The sequence below is a fragment of the Pichia membranifaciens genome, assembly GCF_001661235.1.
Source record: "Pichia membranifaciens NRRL Y-2026 unplaced genomic scaffold PICMEscaffold_1, whole genome shotgun sequence".
Taxonomy (NCBI): Eukaryota; Fungi; Ascomycota; class Pichiomycetes; order Pichiales; family Pichiaceae; genus Pichia; species Pichia membranifaciens.
This window is the reverse complement of record NW_017566982.1, coordinates 2,444,919-2,459,118: the sequence shown is the minus strand read 5'-3', so window position 1 is coordinate 2,459,118 and position 14,200 is coordinate 2,444,919. Positions and strand designations below refer to the sequence as shown.

The 14,200-nt window shown below is 47.6% G+C and overlaps 9 protein-coding genes across 9 annotated transcripts; 3 read left to right on the top strand and 6 right to left on the bottom strand.

Moving 5' to 3' along the window:
* Positions 1-10: 10 nt before the first annotated feature.
* On the top strand, positions 11-1,349 carry PICMEDRAFT_14919 (hypothetical protein). Its single transcript, XM_019160597.1, has 2 exons — positions 11-267; positions 347-1,349. Exons 1-2 carry the CDS (start codon positions 196-198, stop codon positions 1,115-1,117), a joined length of 843 nt encoding a protein of 280 aa, XP_019020587.1. The 5' UTR covers positions 11-195; the 3' UTR covers positions 1,118-1,349.
* A 30-nt stretch (positions 1,350-1,379) lies between these two features.
* On the bottom strand, positions 1,380-3,109 carry PICMEDRAFT_14918 (hypothetical protein). The gene has a single exon (XM_019160596.1). It carries the CDS (start codon positions 3,051-3,053, stop codon positions 1,452-1,454), a length of 1,602 nt encoding a protein of 533 aa, XP_019020586.1. The 5' UTR covers positions 3,054-3,109; the 3' UTR covers positions 1,380-1,451.
* A 283-nt stretch (positions 3,110-3,392) lies between these two features.
* PICMEDRAFT_9934 (hypothetical protein) lies at positions 3,393-4,148 on the top strand (the record flags this gene model as incomplete). Its single annotated transcript, XM_019165150.1, has 1 exon — positions 3,393-4,148. The coding sequence occupies one exon, from the start codon at positions 3,393-3,395 to the stop codon at positions 4,146-4,148; it is 756 nt and encodes a 251-aa protein (XP_019020585.1).
* Positions 4,149-4,256: 108 nt separating this feature from the next.
* PICMEDRAFT_14917 (hypothetical protein) lies at positions 4,257-4,996 on the bottom strand. The gene has a single exon (XM_019160595.1). The coding sequence runs from the start codon at positions 4,939-4,941 to the stop codon at positions 4,312-4,314; it is 630 nt and encodes a 209-aa protein (XP_019020584.1). The 5' UTR covers positions 4,942-4,996; the 3' UTR covers positions 4,257-4,311.
* Positions 4,997-5,064: 68 nt separating this feature from the next.
* On the bottom strand, positions 5,065-6,786 carry PICMEDRAFT_14916 (hypothetical protein). Its single transcript, XM_019160594.1, has one exon. The coding sequence runs from the start codon at positions 6,696-6,698 to the stop codon at positions 5,262-5,264; it is 1,437 nt and encodes a 478-aa protein (XP_019020583.1). The 5' UTR covers positions 6,699-6,786; the 3' UTR covers positions 5,065-5,261.
* Positions 6,787-7,014: 228 nt separating this feature from the next.
* Positions 7,015-8,040, bottom strand: PICMEDRAFT_71012 (hypothetical protein; the record flags this gene model as incomplete). Its single annotated transcript, XM_019163802.1, has 1 exon — positions 7,015-8,040. One exon carries the CDS (start codon positions 8,038-8,040, stop codon positions 7,015-7,017), a length of 1,026 nt encoding a protein of 341 aa, XP_019020582.1.
* A 588-nt stretch (positions 8,041-8,628) lies between these two features.
* On the bottom strand, positions 8,629-11,241 carry PICMEDRAFT_9930 (hypothetical protein; the record flags this gene model as incomplete). The annotated part of the gene is made up of 1 exon (XM_019165148.1): positions 8,629-11,241. The coding sequence occupies one exon, from the start codon at positions 11,239-11,241 to the stop codon at positions 8,629-8,631; it is 2,613 nt and encodes an 870-aa protein (XP_019020581.1).
* Positions 11,242-11,746: 505 nt separating this feature from the next.
* PICMEDRAFT_71010 (hypothetical protein) lies at positions 11,747-12,751 on the bottom strand (the record flags this gene model as incomplete). The annotated part of the gene is made up of 1 exon (XM_019163801.1): positions 11,747-12,751. One exon carries the CDS (start codon positions 12,749-12,751, stop codon positions 11,747-11,749), a length of 1,005 nt encoding a protein of 334 aa, XP_019020580.1.
* A 379-nt stretch (positions 12,752-13,130) lies between these two features.
* On the top strand, positions 13,131-14,018 carry PICMEDRAFT_71009 (hypothetical protein; the record flags this gene model as incomplete). The annotated part of the gene is made up of 1 exon (XM_019163800.1): positions 13,131-14,018. The coding sequence occupies one exon, from the start codon at positions 13,131-13,133 to the stop codon at positions 14,016-14,018; it is 888 nt and encodes a 295-aa protein (XP_019020579.1).
* Positions 14,019-14,200: the final 182 nt, after the last annotated feature.

Below are 14,200 nucleotides of genomic sequence, written 5' to 3'. Positions count from 1 at the left end.
TAAGGGTACCTGGAAAAACTCATTAACCGCTTGAGCGGGCCGAAACAACTGGTGGAAGAAAAAAATTAATTTTGATCTTCTCTGATCACTTATTTCCTGAACTCCATCCATGAGACCGTTGGCTGGGACATTTACCACTTGCTCGTTCCTATTGCAATCCACAGTTGAAAGCAGATACTCACACATATAAAAGTCATGGGTTTTTTTTGGGCATCCACTCCTAGTCCTGCATTTGCCACTGATGCAGCTGCCTCCGCTATCTACAATGTAAGCATTTTCTGACAAAAGTCTGAGCTAGAAATTCACGATTCATTTACTTACTCATTATACTAACAATCTTTCATAGCAGTCACCACCTCCAGCATGTCCTATGCACAACAAAGACTTGCCAGTTGCTTGTCCAGTGAAGAAGACTGGTTTGTCGTCAGACGATGAGAAGTTGAATCCATTGACCAATATGCCATACGATTTATCCACAAAAAAACAACCAGGCCAAAAGATCGATCTGCCAACAGAAAGAACATTATCCACCATTCCAAGGGGTGAGGACCAGGGCCAGGGCGTGTGGGAATACCCTTCCCCTCAGCAAATGTTGAACGCCATGTTAAGAAAGGGTAAAGGTGATGTTCCGGAAGATGCTGTCGAAAGTATGGTTAACATTCATAACTTCTTAAACGAGGGCGCTTGGGAAGAAATTGAACAATGGGAAGAGCCATATACTCAGCAAACACATATTCAGCCAAGATTGTTGAAGTTCACTGGTAGACCGGATGCAATATCTCCTAGGGCAAGATACTACAATTTTATGTCTTACTTTTTCCCAGATAAGTATGGTTCAGAGTTGCCTTTTGACAGACACGACTGGACCGTCCTGAGAAGCGATGGTGCTGGCAATTGGAAAGAAGTCAGATACGTTATTGACTACTATTCTGGAGGTGAAGATCAATTTGGTCTTCCTGCTTTCTATTTGGATGTTAGACCTGGATTGGACAATGTCGACAATGCAGTTCAGAGATTTAACCATTGGAAAGAAATCATGAGGCCAACTTGGGAGAAGGCTATGGGTCATTCCCCTGAGGCTGGAAGTACACTGGTTTCTGCTGCGGAAAAGAAATGATCAAAACTTTGTTATGTTTCATCCTTTCTTCCATTTATCCCTTATTATGAATTGCTTTTTCCTATTTTAACAGTACTGAACGTATTTCATCCTACTTGGTGTTAAATACACTCATTCAACATATCATTCTTCACAAATTTAACGAACTCTTTTATCATATATAGCACCTTGTTTATACTCGTAGTGACTAATTTCATATCCACTACATTAACGTTGAAAAACAAACTCGAAGTTTAGCAATCTAACAAATCAAAAAGGTTTTCGCAAAAGGTATCGTTCCTTAATTATATAGATATTGACCGTAAACAACTATAAAGTTACACATAGCTGATTTTTATCCCCAGTAGCACAAATCGTTGAAATAGTTGCCAATCTTGACATCCCGCTTCCACCAAACTCTTATAAACTCTATAACAAAAGTGCAATCAGATGCACTATACGGGTCCAGTCCCATTTCAAGTATATCGTTTGCATCCAAAATCATTACCGATTTACTACCCGAAGTTCTCTCATTATCAAATCTGTCGACCAATTCGATGACGGCAGTAAAAAGTTTAATTGTTAGCTTTTGAAAATATCCAACCAACGTTATCAATTTTCCAATGTTGTCATTGGAAAGACTATCAAAATACTCAAATTCAATGTTGTACTCTTCATTTACTGACTTAAAAGATTCACCTGCACTTGCCCACCATGCTAATCCATTCCAGATTAACTCTTGTATTGATCTTTTTTCGCTCACTTTTGACGCAATGGGGGAAAGCTCATCAGTTCCATTTAAGTTGGAATATAGAATCTTGAATCTTTCGAAGTCTTTTGGAGTAGAATATTCAACCTTATTTGTAACAGAGTTGGTAATTTCAGGTAAATATACTCCTTTGTTGCAAGAATTCAGGGGCAGTTTTATCGTGTAGTCGTAGAGGTTATCTTTCTCTATAATTATCTGATCTGTAGTGGATGCGAGATAGTTTGAGTCCAATTTTACAAGCTGGTAGATATCGTTGACACAGACATTGTAAATCGGACGATGGAAAAGAAGGCTAGAGATATTTCGGCTAACTGATTTCTTGAGTTTATCTTCAATTTCTTTTGGTATTGCCGATATCAAACAAATACAATAAAGAATCTTAGACATATCTCCAATGCCGTAATTGTTATGCTTCACCTCTTCATTTCCTTCAATACAAACAGCTGACGCAGTATATGGGGAATACATTATAATTGCCTTTCTCAGTAAAGAAATTTTCCAGATCTTGAAAATCAAGGGTCCGAAATCGTTGACAAATGGAATCAAAGAATCAATCATATGATCTGATTTAAAATCCTCGTCCAATAAGGAAGTGGTTGCCGACGGGACTTTGGAAGACGCATTTAAAGTAGGAGACAATTTACCACTTTCTTTTGCAGTGCTACTAATCGACAAGGACGGCGATTTGTTTTTAAAGCAACTATCAGTGAAAAACTTGCTGAACTTATCAAAAAATTCCTCTTCTTGTTGATCATTTGTCAAATTCATAAAATTGCTTAAAAGCTGTGACAATTCCGATCTATAGTTCCATGTTACGGAGTAAACTTTGGGTTTCCAGTTCTTATATTCCTCTATGGAATCCAAATGAGTGGGGTCAATCAAAATACCCAATGAGTAAAGCTTGACCTTACTTCTGTCGACCACCCCATCGTCGGTGAGTTGTTGCAGGTGGCTGTTTTGCTTAAAGATCGATATTCCATAAAGAAATGTTTCCAAGTCACCCTTTGTCTGGACAAAGCAAATCGTATCAGTATTTACGGAATGCAATCCGGAAGGAATTGATTTGAATTCGAGATCTTTACTTGGGTATAACTCGTTGTCTAATGATTTGAACCATTTCAGCTCGTAACCTGTGTGGACATCGAACTTGGTGAGAAACATGGCGCAAATGGGTGGAATCTTCTGCATTTTGGTGTCAGCTAAAACGTCAGCTTGATACTTTCAATTTCAATGGCTGTAACCTGTCAAGAGAATGCAAGAAGCAAATAGTAGTAGAGCTGTTACCATGATTATCTGTTTCGAAGTATCTCAGAATTCGCTGTCTATTGAGAGCGTTTGGCGTAGCATAAATATTTTCCCTCTTGACCCCTGTTACGACAACTTACCCATTTGCATTGTAGAACAGAGTACTAAGTTTAGAGCTAAACACACAAACTCTAATTTGCTTCACTTTCTCCTATAAGTCCTTTTTTTTTCTTGCTAGATATAATTCTTTTGCTACACACATTTTCCCCCATTGAGTTTCCTATGATACGTGATAACTCGTATGCCTTTATTTACGAGGATGACGATGACTGTATTCATGCGCAAAGAGGGGTCAAAAGGGAACACACTTCAGAGTTAATAACTCCACTATCTACATATAATTACACACACAAATTATACAACCATAACGATCAGCTGGATAACGTAGGAAGTAAAAGGAGGAGAATCAACAACACCGCTGATTCTGGATTATGTAGCAGCTTGAAGAAGTCAAAAACGGGTCGACGCATTCCGGAAATTGTCATCAAGCAAGCTCATTTGGAGAAGTCGCAGCTGAAAGATATATTTGAAACCTTTGTTGGATTGGAATACATCCCCCCAAAGTGTGGAAATAAAACAATGCTGGACAAAGAAAGTGCAGACTTTTTCGAAAATCGAATTTCAGTATTGCTTTTCCTGTTTGATTGTTCGAACTTCTCATACCTCAAGTTCTTTGAATTGTTTCCTCAGAAAAATATCAAGGTAATAGGGATAACTCCGGAGTTTGGGCTCTACAATGACCAGTCATACCCTATTGTTCTTGATAAGAATGGCGACATTGCAAAGCAATTAAGTATACGAAATCCCCTAGGTGGTGGCATCTATCCGATTCCGTCCATAATCTTGTTTGACTCTTCTCAGACAGAAATCTTCAGAATCAAATTGGGATATGATTACAATGTTTATTACGATTCATCGGTCGAGAACAATTTGCAAAGCGTTCTAATAGAAGGTGTAAATTATGCGGTCAGCACCTGAACGTCGATGATTCGCAAAGCATAGATAAGTATCCGAAAATTATGTACAACTAAATTACACTAAGATACAAATACAACAACCGTAATATAAGACACAAACAAATACAATTATTTGACTTTAAAACATTACACAATACTGTACCAACTATATAAACAACAAAATATTACATTTCAACCAATGATTTCCTTTCTTTATCCAGCTTTTTAAACTCCTCGGTACTCGTTTTGGTCTTTTCCGCTATATCGTCTATAGCCTTTGCTATTCTATCTAGCTCCTCTCGTTCCCTGGTTTTCAGCTTATCATCTAATAACGTTCCTGGTTGCTTAGTAAGTAATGCAAACATCTTCTCTGTCGGCTCGTTAAACACAATCTCATCATACCTCACACTCTCTACCTTGCCATCCATACTCACCAGACCATTGTATGGATGCATTTTCAAGTGGTGGATTAAGGTAATGTTTTTTTCGCCTCCCTCAGTGTGGAAGAAGATTTTAATTATGATTTCGAACTCACCCCAGCCGGTCTCTGTGACTTCAAATGGAGGCTGCTCGACCGTTCTCGACGAGTTGGGGTATGTATCATGTAGCTTAAAAATGACCTTTTTGATGTACGTTGAGAGGTCGTTTCCCGTAGGGTCTTTTACGAAAACAGTCCACGAATGGGTGTGATCTTTCGGTGCTGCCGGCGGCATCGGGTTTATAGGAGAGAATTTCGTCGCCACATTTCCGTACATGATGGGTTTTGATATGGAAACTTGTTTGATTCGTTTATGCGAACTTGCTGGCGGTGCCATGCTTGTTGTTGAATGCAGTGATAGTTGTTGGTTGAGCCTAAATAATGCAAGAAGGTGAAGTTGTGAACCTGGTGGGGAGAAAAGGCTTCAAAACTGAGAAAAACATGTCGAGCAGTTGCACGGTGCGCATAGAACCAGAGCTAGCCTGGGGGATTATGTTTGAGTTTATCTTTCTTTATATAGATAGTTATAAATAAAAGTCTTCCTTTTGCTTTTACAGGGACGCCGCCTTTATTTTTGTAAAATTAAATAGACCCTGTTTTCGAGCAGGATATTGGCAAATATATGGCGTGAATCGTAGTGGGAGCAGATTCAGACATTTATTCCGAAAAGTTAGCTCCGAGACTTTTCACCAAACCACCTTCCTTAGCTGCCATTTCGTAGTAACTGTAAATGGTAGTAGCAGCCATCAAGATGGAAGTTCCTGAGCCCAAGCAGCCAAACATGTCGCTTACGACGGATAAGGCACCAATGGTGGCACCACCGAAGGCAGCAGCGGTTGGAATGATTTTCTTCAATTCTTTGTACACTGAGGTTTCTCTGTGACCAGCAATGACTAAACCTTGGTCCTTGAATTGTTTGGCAACATCTCTTGGAGCAGTTCCAGATACCTCAATCCAAGTTTTAGAGAAGAAAGCACAGGTGCCCAAGACAAAGAGGACGTAGATGACAGTCTTGATAGGGTCCAAAAGAGCTTCTTGCAAGTTCAAAGGAGGCTGCATGTAGTAGGAGACGCCGGAGATGGCAAACAACTGTTGGCCTCCGCCCTGCTTAGCCTCCCAGGTACCGATAAACTTGATGGCCAAGTTGTTTGGGAATCTTGAGTAGAGCATTTGGGAGATGATGAAGATGTTAGAGGTGAGAGCACTTTGAAGCATGATTGGCATGTTTGAAGTGTAGAACAATCTGATTGGGTAGACGTTGAAAGGACCTCTCTGTCTGGTGGACTTGATTGGTAGGTCGACTCTGAGGCACTGGAGGTAGACGACAAGGGAGAAGACAATGAGGGTGGAGAAGACCTGGGACATGTTTGGAGCGTTGTCTCTGTAGAATGAGTCGACAAGAGCGGCTCTGGTGCTAGATCTGGTGAAGAGCATGTGGATGAAGGCCAAGATGGCGCCCTCGAACTCGGAGCCCCTACCTCTGTTGACCAACGTTGGAGCAAAGCACTTCCAAACAATGGACTCGCAGATCTTGGTGGACATGAACAAGGAGGTACCGGAGCCAAGCCCGTAGCCCTTCTGAAGCAACTCGTCCAAGAGAATGACCATCAAGGCAGCAAACACCAACTGGAGAATCAACAAGAGACACACACCCGAGCCGAGGTCGGACGGTCTGCCGTACATGCCTGTCAAGACGTAGACGGTGGCCTGGCCGAAGGACAAGAGGATGGCAAGAAGCTTCTGCGCCACCTGCAGCAGCTCTCTGTCGTCCTTGCTCTCTGGGTCCATCGACAAGATCTGCGTGCCCTGGAGCAACTGGAAGATCATGCCCGAGGTGACGATGGGCGAGACACCCAACTCCATTAACGTACCTCTGTTGGAGGCCAACATCATTCTCAACCAGAACAACGGGTCACTGGACTCGCTGGAGGTGATTCCGTAGAGCGGGATCTCGCTCATCACAAGGAAGATCAGCAACGTCACACCGGTCCACATCATCTTCTGGTTGAAGGGGACCTTTCTCTCAGGAGCAAGGACCTCTGGGAGGTAGGGCTGGAAGGGCTTGACAAGGTCGAGAACACGGAAGCCACTCATGGTTGTGCGATGGAATGGGCTGGATGTGTCGTGCTTTGCGTAGCGGTGCAATTCTCAATTGTTCCTCTTGCACCTGGACGGGAACAACACAACAGTCTGCTGAAAAGTGATCAACAGGTCCTCTGCCAACACGAAAACGCTCCACCGGGAAAAAAAGTCGCAGCGGCCATTTCTGTACGTGTCCTCTTTCGCTTTTTTCGCAGCGTGCAGAGAGGGAAAAAGTCGGGGGGAAGCGTCATTACGTAATCTAGCTGGTCCTATTTGATAGGTTTGGGATGGATACTTGGGATACTTACTTTATACACTGCGGAGCAGGTTACTTTTTGATGAAGGTCAACAACTTCTCGACCTCGTCCTTGGAGCCGAGCCAGATGCCGCTTCTCTCGTGAATCTTCTTTGGAGTCAGGTCCAAGATGCGCTCACCCTTGTCGTTGACAGCCATGCCGCCGGCCTGCTCGAGCAAGAGGGCCATTGGAAAACACTCGTACAAGACACGCAACTTGCCGGTCTTGGACTTGGAGTCGGCCGGGTAGCCGAAGATGCCACCGTACAACAACGTTCTGTGGACGTCGGCCACCATGGAGCCGATGTATCTGGCGCTGTAGGGCTTGTCGTGGTTGTCGGCCTGGGGCTGCTTCAAGGAGGCAATGTACTCCTTGATGTCGTCGCTCCAGTAGTGCGAGTTCCCCTCGTTGACGGAGTAGATCTTCTTGTGGCTGCTGTCGTCGAGCTTCAAGTGCGGGTGGGTCAAGATGAACTCGCCCAAGTTCGTGTCTAGGGTGAAGCCGTTGAGGCCGGAGCCGGTGGTGAGCATCAAGTGCGCGGACGCACCGTACATGGTGTAGCCGGCGGCCACCATCTCGTTGCCGGAGCGCAACACGTCCTTGATGGAGCCCGTGGAGCCCGGCTGGAGCTTGTACACGCCGAAGATCGTTCCGACGGACACCCCGGCGTCCAAGTTCGACGACCCGTCGATCGGGTCGCAGCAGACGGCGTAGTTGCCCGAGTTGCCCTCGAAGATGATCAAGTCCTCCTGCTCCTCGCTCACCAACACCTTCACGTTCCCGGAGCCCTTCATCGCGTTGATGAAGATCTCGTCGCCGATCACGTCCAACTTCTTCTGGTCGTCCCCGGTCGAGTTGGTCTGTCCGTAGAGACCAATCAAGTTCACCAACTCCGCTCTTCTGATTGTGTGCGCGATGAACTTGAACGCATACTGCAACGCGTTGAGCAAGAGCGACAGCTCCCCTGTCGCCTCGGGCGCCAGCCTCTGCTGCTCCTCGATGATGAAGCGGGTCAACGTGATCAAGTCGGTGTCAATTGGGGTCTTGGAGTCGGACATTCTTGTGTGTGCGCGTGCGGGTGTATACGTGGATGTCTATGTCTTTCTAGCGGTCTGTCTATCTAACCTAATGCAGATACAAGTCTATAGCGGTAGTCTTGCGGGTAGCGGCGTGGCAGGCGATGTCAGGAAGAACACACACACACACCACAGAAGAACAACACCACTGCCAAGAGGAAGAACCCAAACAAGGCCACCAGCCCAGTAGGTCAGTAGCCCAACAGGCGCAGCCCAATCCACAGCACGTCCTCCTGCCTTCCCTCCCGGAATCATCATGTGTTCCGCATCCATCCCGCTGTCTCCTCCCGCCCCGACCCCACAACAAACCATCGCCGGCCCTCCCCCGCCGCAACGGCCGTCCGCGCCGGGGCTCGCCGCCGGGCACGTCCCGGGCAAAACCCCCGGGGCGGCCCGCAACAAAAAGCTCCGGGACGGGGAGAAACACCGCCCGGCCGCCGGCCAAGGTCACGGCGCGGGCCCACGCCACGGGCGACGGGCGGTCGAGGCTCAGAACGGACTCAGGCACGGCCGGGGGTCGGGGAGCAGGGAGCAGGGAGCAGGGATCGCCGTCGCGTCGGTCCGGCATGGTCAGAGATTGTTGATGCGGATATACACCTCGAGCTTCCACAGGGTCTTCATCTCAAAGCCGTCGATGAAGGTGGCGCCCTGGGCCAGGGTGTGGCCACCGGCGAGGTCCGAAGCAGGGTCGTAATCGTGTGTAAAGAAGCCGTTGTTTGCCGTGAGGAAGTCGGCAACAAGATCGGCGTCGGTAGGAAGACGGTTGGCGATCTTGTTGAGCGAAACCTTGCTCCCCCGCTTGGGCTTGAGGCGGCTGGTGTTCGGGTAGTTCCAGCGCTTGAAGAACTGGCCCTTCTGGAGCGCAAAAGACTTGACGGGCAGCTCGTCCATGACGCCGGCTTCCTTCATGGCCAGCAGCTTGGTGTATTTGTCATGGAGCGAGAGCGGGCCGTCGTCGTCGAGAAGCGGGCCGATGCGCAGCGGGCCGAGGTGGTTCTGGTAGTAGGAGTTGCGGCAGCGGAAGAAGCAGGCGGTGCGGATCAAGTAGATGGCGACGAGCTGGAGGTCCGGGCTCTGCACGAGGCGGAACACGCGGATGAGGTTGGCGGGGTCGTCGAACTCGAAAAGCTCCCAGGACGTGCCGACGAAGCTGTTGACGGCGATGGCCTGGATGCAGGGCAGGGTCGCGTTGAGCACATGCGCCGTGGCGTAGTAGAAGAGGTAGGTGAGGACGGTCTGCTCCTGGCCACGCAGGTGCTCGTCGAAGGACGGGTTTAGGTTGGAGAAGTGCGCCGGCAAAATCGAGGCGTACGAGTTGAGCAGGCGCACAATGTACCCGTTGTTGAACCCTAGCAGCGAGTGTTCGTGCACGTTTGCCCGCAGCAGGCGGGCGTGCTCCTCGTAGAAAAGCCGGAGGTTCTCGTAGTCGACGTTGTTGATGAACGTGTTCCCAAGCTTGTCGAGCGCCTTCTTCATCTCCTCAAACACATCCACGCTGTTGTTGCGGATGAGCATCTTCTTGAAATGCGACGTCAAGTGCGACGAGATGATGTTCGAGCCTGTGATCGTGAGGTCCACCCGGGTCCTCTCCATCACGATGCTGTAGAACCCTGTCGAGAAAATCCCAAGAAGCTTGATTGCGTTGTTCCCTTCCTCGTAGTTCAGGTCGTACTTGAGTCCGTTCTTGAAGTGGTACACCAGGCACTCGTTCAACACCCAGAAACACCCGGCAAAGAGGTTCACCCCAGCCAACGAAAAGTCCCGGAAAAACGGAATGTACTCGCACTTGATGATGTTCGTGATGTCGTCGATAAACACCACAGACTCGTTCTCGCACTTGCACGAGATCGACAGCTTCACCTTGTAGTTCACTGCGGGGAGAAGGCTTTGTTTCAAAAGAACGTTCTTGTAGTAGTCCATCGCAAGTAAAATCATTGACTTCCTCAACAATCTCTTGAAGATTTGCACCACAGACAGAATCCAGATCGTGTCTGTTTGGAGGTAGCTGTCAATGCTCTTGCCCTTCAAGAGCCGTCGAATCCCTTCAAAATCTTGCTTGTGCAAAAGCTTGTTCACTGCCAATGATTGCTCCGCATACTCCTCCAACGCGTCCACCACAGCAGGTGACCTCAATGGGAAAATCCGCTTCGATATTCGGAAGTTTGAATATAGCGGCTTTGGCTTTGTCACATCGCCACTGCTTCCTCCGCCACCAGCTACCAGCTCATGCTTCGCCTGCTGGTACTTCGTCCGCAATGGCACGTACTGGTTGGTCTCAAACGTGTCGTATATTAACTGACTCCCCATCGAAGTCGGTAACATCACTCCTTCGATCTTGTACGCGTGATATACCGCACTGTTGATCGGAGACCCATCGTTCCCCAAGCTTATCTCTCTGATGGGCTGGTACTGGAATCCGACCGGCGGTGGGTCCGGCGTCGGCTCTCTGCTATCCTCCGACAGGGATGAAGGTGTGGGTTGCCGCAATACATCGCCTTCCTCAAAAAATGCACTATCGTCTCCATCTATGCTATCGGTGCTGTCTTCTGCTATGAGATGGGTTTTCTTGTTTGAAGTTTGAGAGCATACGATTTTGTGAATCTGAAACGGGGTCATTGTCAGATAGGAACACTGGATGTTTCGCTTCTTGCAGAACGTGCAGATTGGAAGCTTTTCATCGCATTTAATCTTTCGTTGCTTGCAGTTGGCACATCCGCTCTTTGAATTCTTGTGTTTCCGTCTGAACTTCTTGAAGCCCAACTCACCCTCAGCACGAGAACTTTTGTTTCTGTTGCTACCACTACTTTGAGATCCTTCGTCATCCTCCTCTTCCTCTTCCTCTTCCTCTTCCTCTTCCTCTTCCTCTTCCTCTTCCTCTTCCTCTTCTTCTTCCTCTTCTTCTTCTTCCTCTTCTTCTTCTTCTTCTTCTTCTTCTTCTTCTTCTTCTTCTTCTTCTTCTTCTTCTTCCTCATCTGCTTCTTCTTCATCCTCCTCCTCGTAATCTTCTTCCTTCTTCTTCATGCTTTTAGTCCCTTCCCCTTCCTCCTTACTCCTATCTTCAGCTTCGGCTAGCACTGCAATTTCTCTTCGGAATTCATCGGACGATACATGTTGGGATTCTGTTTCCTGCACTTCTATACGCACCAAGTGCGCTTTCAGTTCTGAGTCCAGTTCTGAACACATTCCAGAGCTCGGAAATTCAATCAAAGTTCAGCAGCTGATTGGTATAGCTTGTGGTTAGTAAGATGCGGTGTTATATTAGCTTTTTCTCGTGTCACAAGACTGATGACAATGTGTGCAACTGTTTTTTTCAGTCCAGAAGGGCCTTTTTCTACCTTTAACACCGTTTTCTTGACCAAGCTCGAAGAGCATAACTTCGTAGGATACGGCCTGCAAAATCGGTTAATTCTAGGTTCCACCTGTAAGTAGATTCGTGTTTCCTCCGAACGTGCTTCCGTAGCTTCGCCTTCTCGTATCTTGACAATGTCCTAGAACAACCAGGGTTGCACTTTCCCATCGGTATATAGCATCGCAGCGCTGCCGCCGTCCCGCCCTGGAAAAATTACACGTGCAGCGAGGGACTGGAATCAGACCGATAAGTGCTAAAAAAGTAAACAGGGAGATAGATAAATCGATCGACAGATTGATGGATAGATACATGGGGGAAACAGATATGAACAGAAGGTTTTTAGCAAACAGCGTCGACAATGCTCTGGGAGGCGATGGCCTGAACAGATTTGATTAAGGGCTTTTCGGCGCCAGCGTAGCTCTCAAACAACAACTGGGTTACAAGCGGCTCCTTGACAGTGCCAAGCACGACTGGCTGGCCTCTCTCACTTGTGCCGGCCTTCTTAATAGCTTCGACAGTCACTCTGATGTGCTGGTTCTCGTCGATCTCCATGAATACTAGGGAGTTCTTCTTGGCTGACATCTTGGCAGTGTTGAACGTGTCTCTGAGGTCCTCCAAACCCTTGGTAATCCTCTCGCCTACTGTCTCATCCTCGGACTTCATCAGCTTGCCGTAGTTCGGGTTGTTCTTGATGGTTCTGATGAAGCCGTCCCTCAAGTGACTCAAGTCGGTGTTTCTGACGGCGCAAATTCTCGCAGTAAACCTGACGCCGCTGGTGAGCAGGTTTCTGATGAGGATGTTAGACACACTGGGGTCGTTCAGTGCACGAGAGAGGTTTTCCTTGTGTTCTTCGGGCGTTGTGGCGTGCTGAATGTCTTCGTAGAAGCTTTCGATGAACTTCGAGTTGAGAATTTGCTTGACGAGTTTTAGGTCGTCCTCAGCAATGTACAAGCCCAAGGCATAAACCTGGAACTTCAAAAACGAAACCTCCCGGATACCGTACCCGATTAAGTCGTAGGTGGTGGACAATGGTGCCGTGAGCTTGGTCGGAAGCGGGTCCACCGAGCTTACCACGGAAACGGTGTCTACACCGGCGTCTGAGCGGATGTTTTGACTAGAGAAGGTGGAGTAGACACCTGCCGTCACAGCAACGGTTGTCAATGCACCCACTAGTCCAAACCCAAACGTCTTGCCGCCAATGACACTGCCGTGTGCGTGGATGCTGCTCTGGCTGAAGTGCCTTCTACCGGCTGCGGAAGATGATCCAAATGATGCGGCCACCCGTGCGAGGGGGGAACGCTGCAATCTCAAGCTGGTTCTTGTGGTCTTTGCAATCCAGGACATGATTTTCTGGCTTAGTTACTGTAATAAAGGGTGGTACGCCAACGGGTTATGATTAATCTCGAAACCACCTGATTAGTGTCCTATATGAAAGGCCAGTCTCATTGACAAGAGAGGAGAGCAGAAAAATGCGAAAACAGTCACGTGTTACTCCATAATAAAAACACGTGATTTTTGCGGCTTAATTAGTTTCGCTTATGTTTGCCCGATTGGGAAACTTATAGAGAGAGGCGGGAGACGGAGAAATGAAAGAGATAGATCTGTCCCAGGATCTCGACAGAAAAGAGTTCTCTCGGTGCTTTTCTTCCTTCTGCCTGTTCTTCTCTTCTTTAATTGTCAATTGGATCATTCCAAAACCAAACAAGCCAGTTTATCAAATAGTATGGGCAGATTCGAGACAAAGGATACAGTTGCCGTGTGTGGAGGCAAGCTCCTCAAGCTTTCTCACGCTTCGGAATACACAAAGACCTCGATGGACGTGAACGTCTATCTTCCACCGCAGTACGAGGCTTCGGGGGCGAAGAAGCTGCCTGTTCTGTTGTATCTTTCCGGGTTGACGTGTACACCTCAAAACGTTTCCGAGAAGTCGTTTTTACCATACTTCGCCAGCAAGCACGGGTTTGCGCTTGTCTTCCCAGATACGTCCCCAAGAGGTGCCGGTATCAACGGCGAAGACGAGAGTTGGGACTTTGGTACCGGGGCCGGGTTCTACGTAGACTCCATCAGAGAGCCATGGAAGAAGAACTACAACATGTACTCGTACGTGCTCAAGGAGTTGTTGCCGCTGGTCAGCGAAGAGTTTGGCCAGCTGGACGTTCTCGAGAACTGCTCCATCACGGGCCATTCGATGGGTGGGTACGGCGCCCTCATGATGTACATGCGTAACCCGGGGCGGTTCAAGTCGTGCAGTGCGTTTGCACCTATTGCTAACCCGAGTGTCGTTCCGTGGGGGGAGAAGTGCTTCGGGAACTACTTGGGCGAGGACAAGGCGGAGTGGTACAAGTACGACCCATGCCATTTGGTCAAGGCGTACGCAGGCAACCCGCAGGTGGCCGACGAGAAGATCTTGATCCACGTCGGCACGAAGGATGTCTTCAACTACAGAGACCACCAGTTGAGATGCGAGAACTTGGTCGAGGCAGCCAAGGGCACCAAGTTGGCAGGCTCGATCGACTTGAACGTCGTTGACGGCTACGACCACAGCTACTACTTCATCTCCTCGTTTGTTCCGGAACACGTGGAATTCCACTTGAAGTACCTCACTAAATGACTATCCAAACTGTAGTTTTCCCCTGTCTTCTTTTTCGTCGTTCGGAAAAGCTTATTGCGAGAGTATATGTATCTACATACACAGACAGATGTAAATAATGGACTAAGGAGAAAATGAAAGGGAAATGAAAGCATAAACAATGAGGAGACTCGGCTCCCGTGCATCGTAGGGTCGGCAGCACC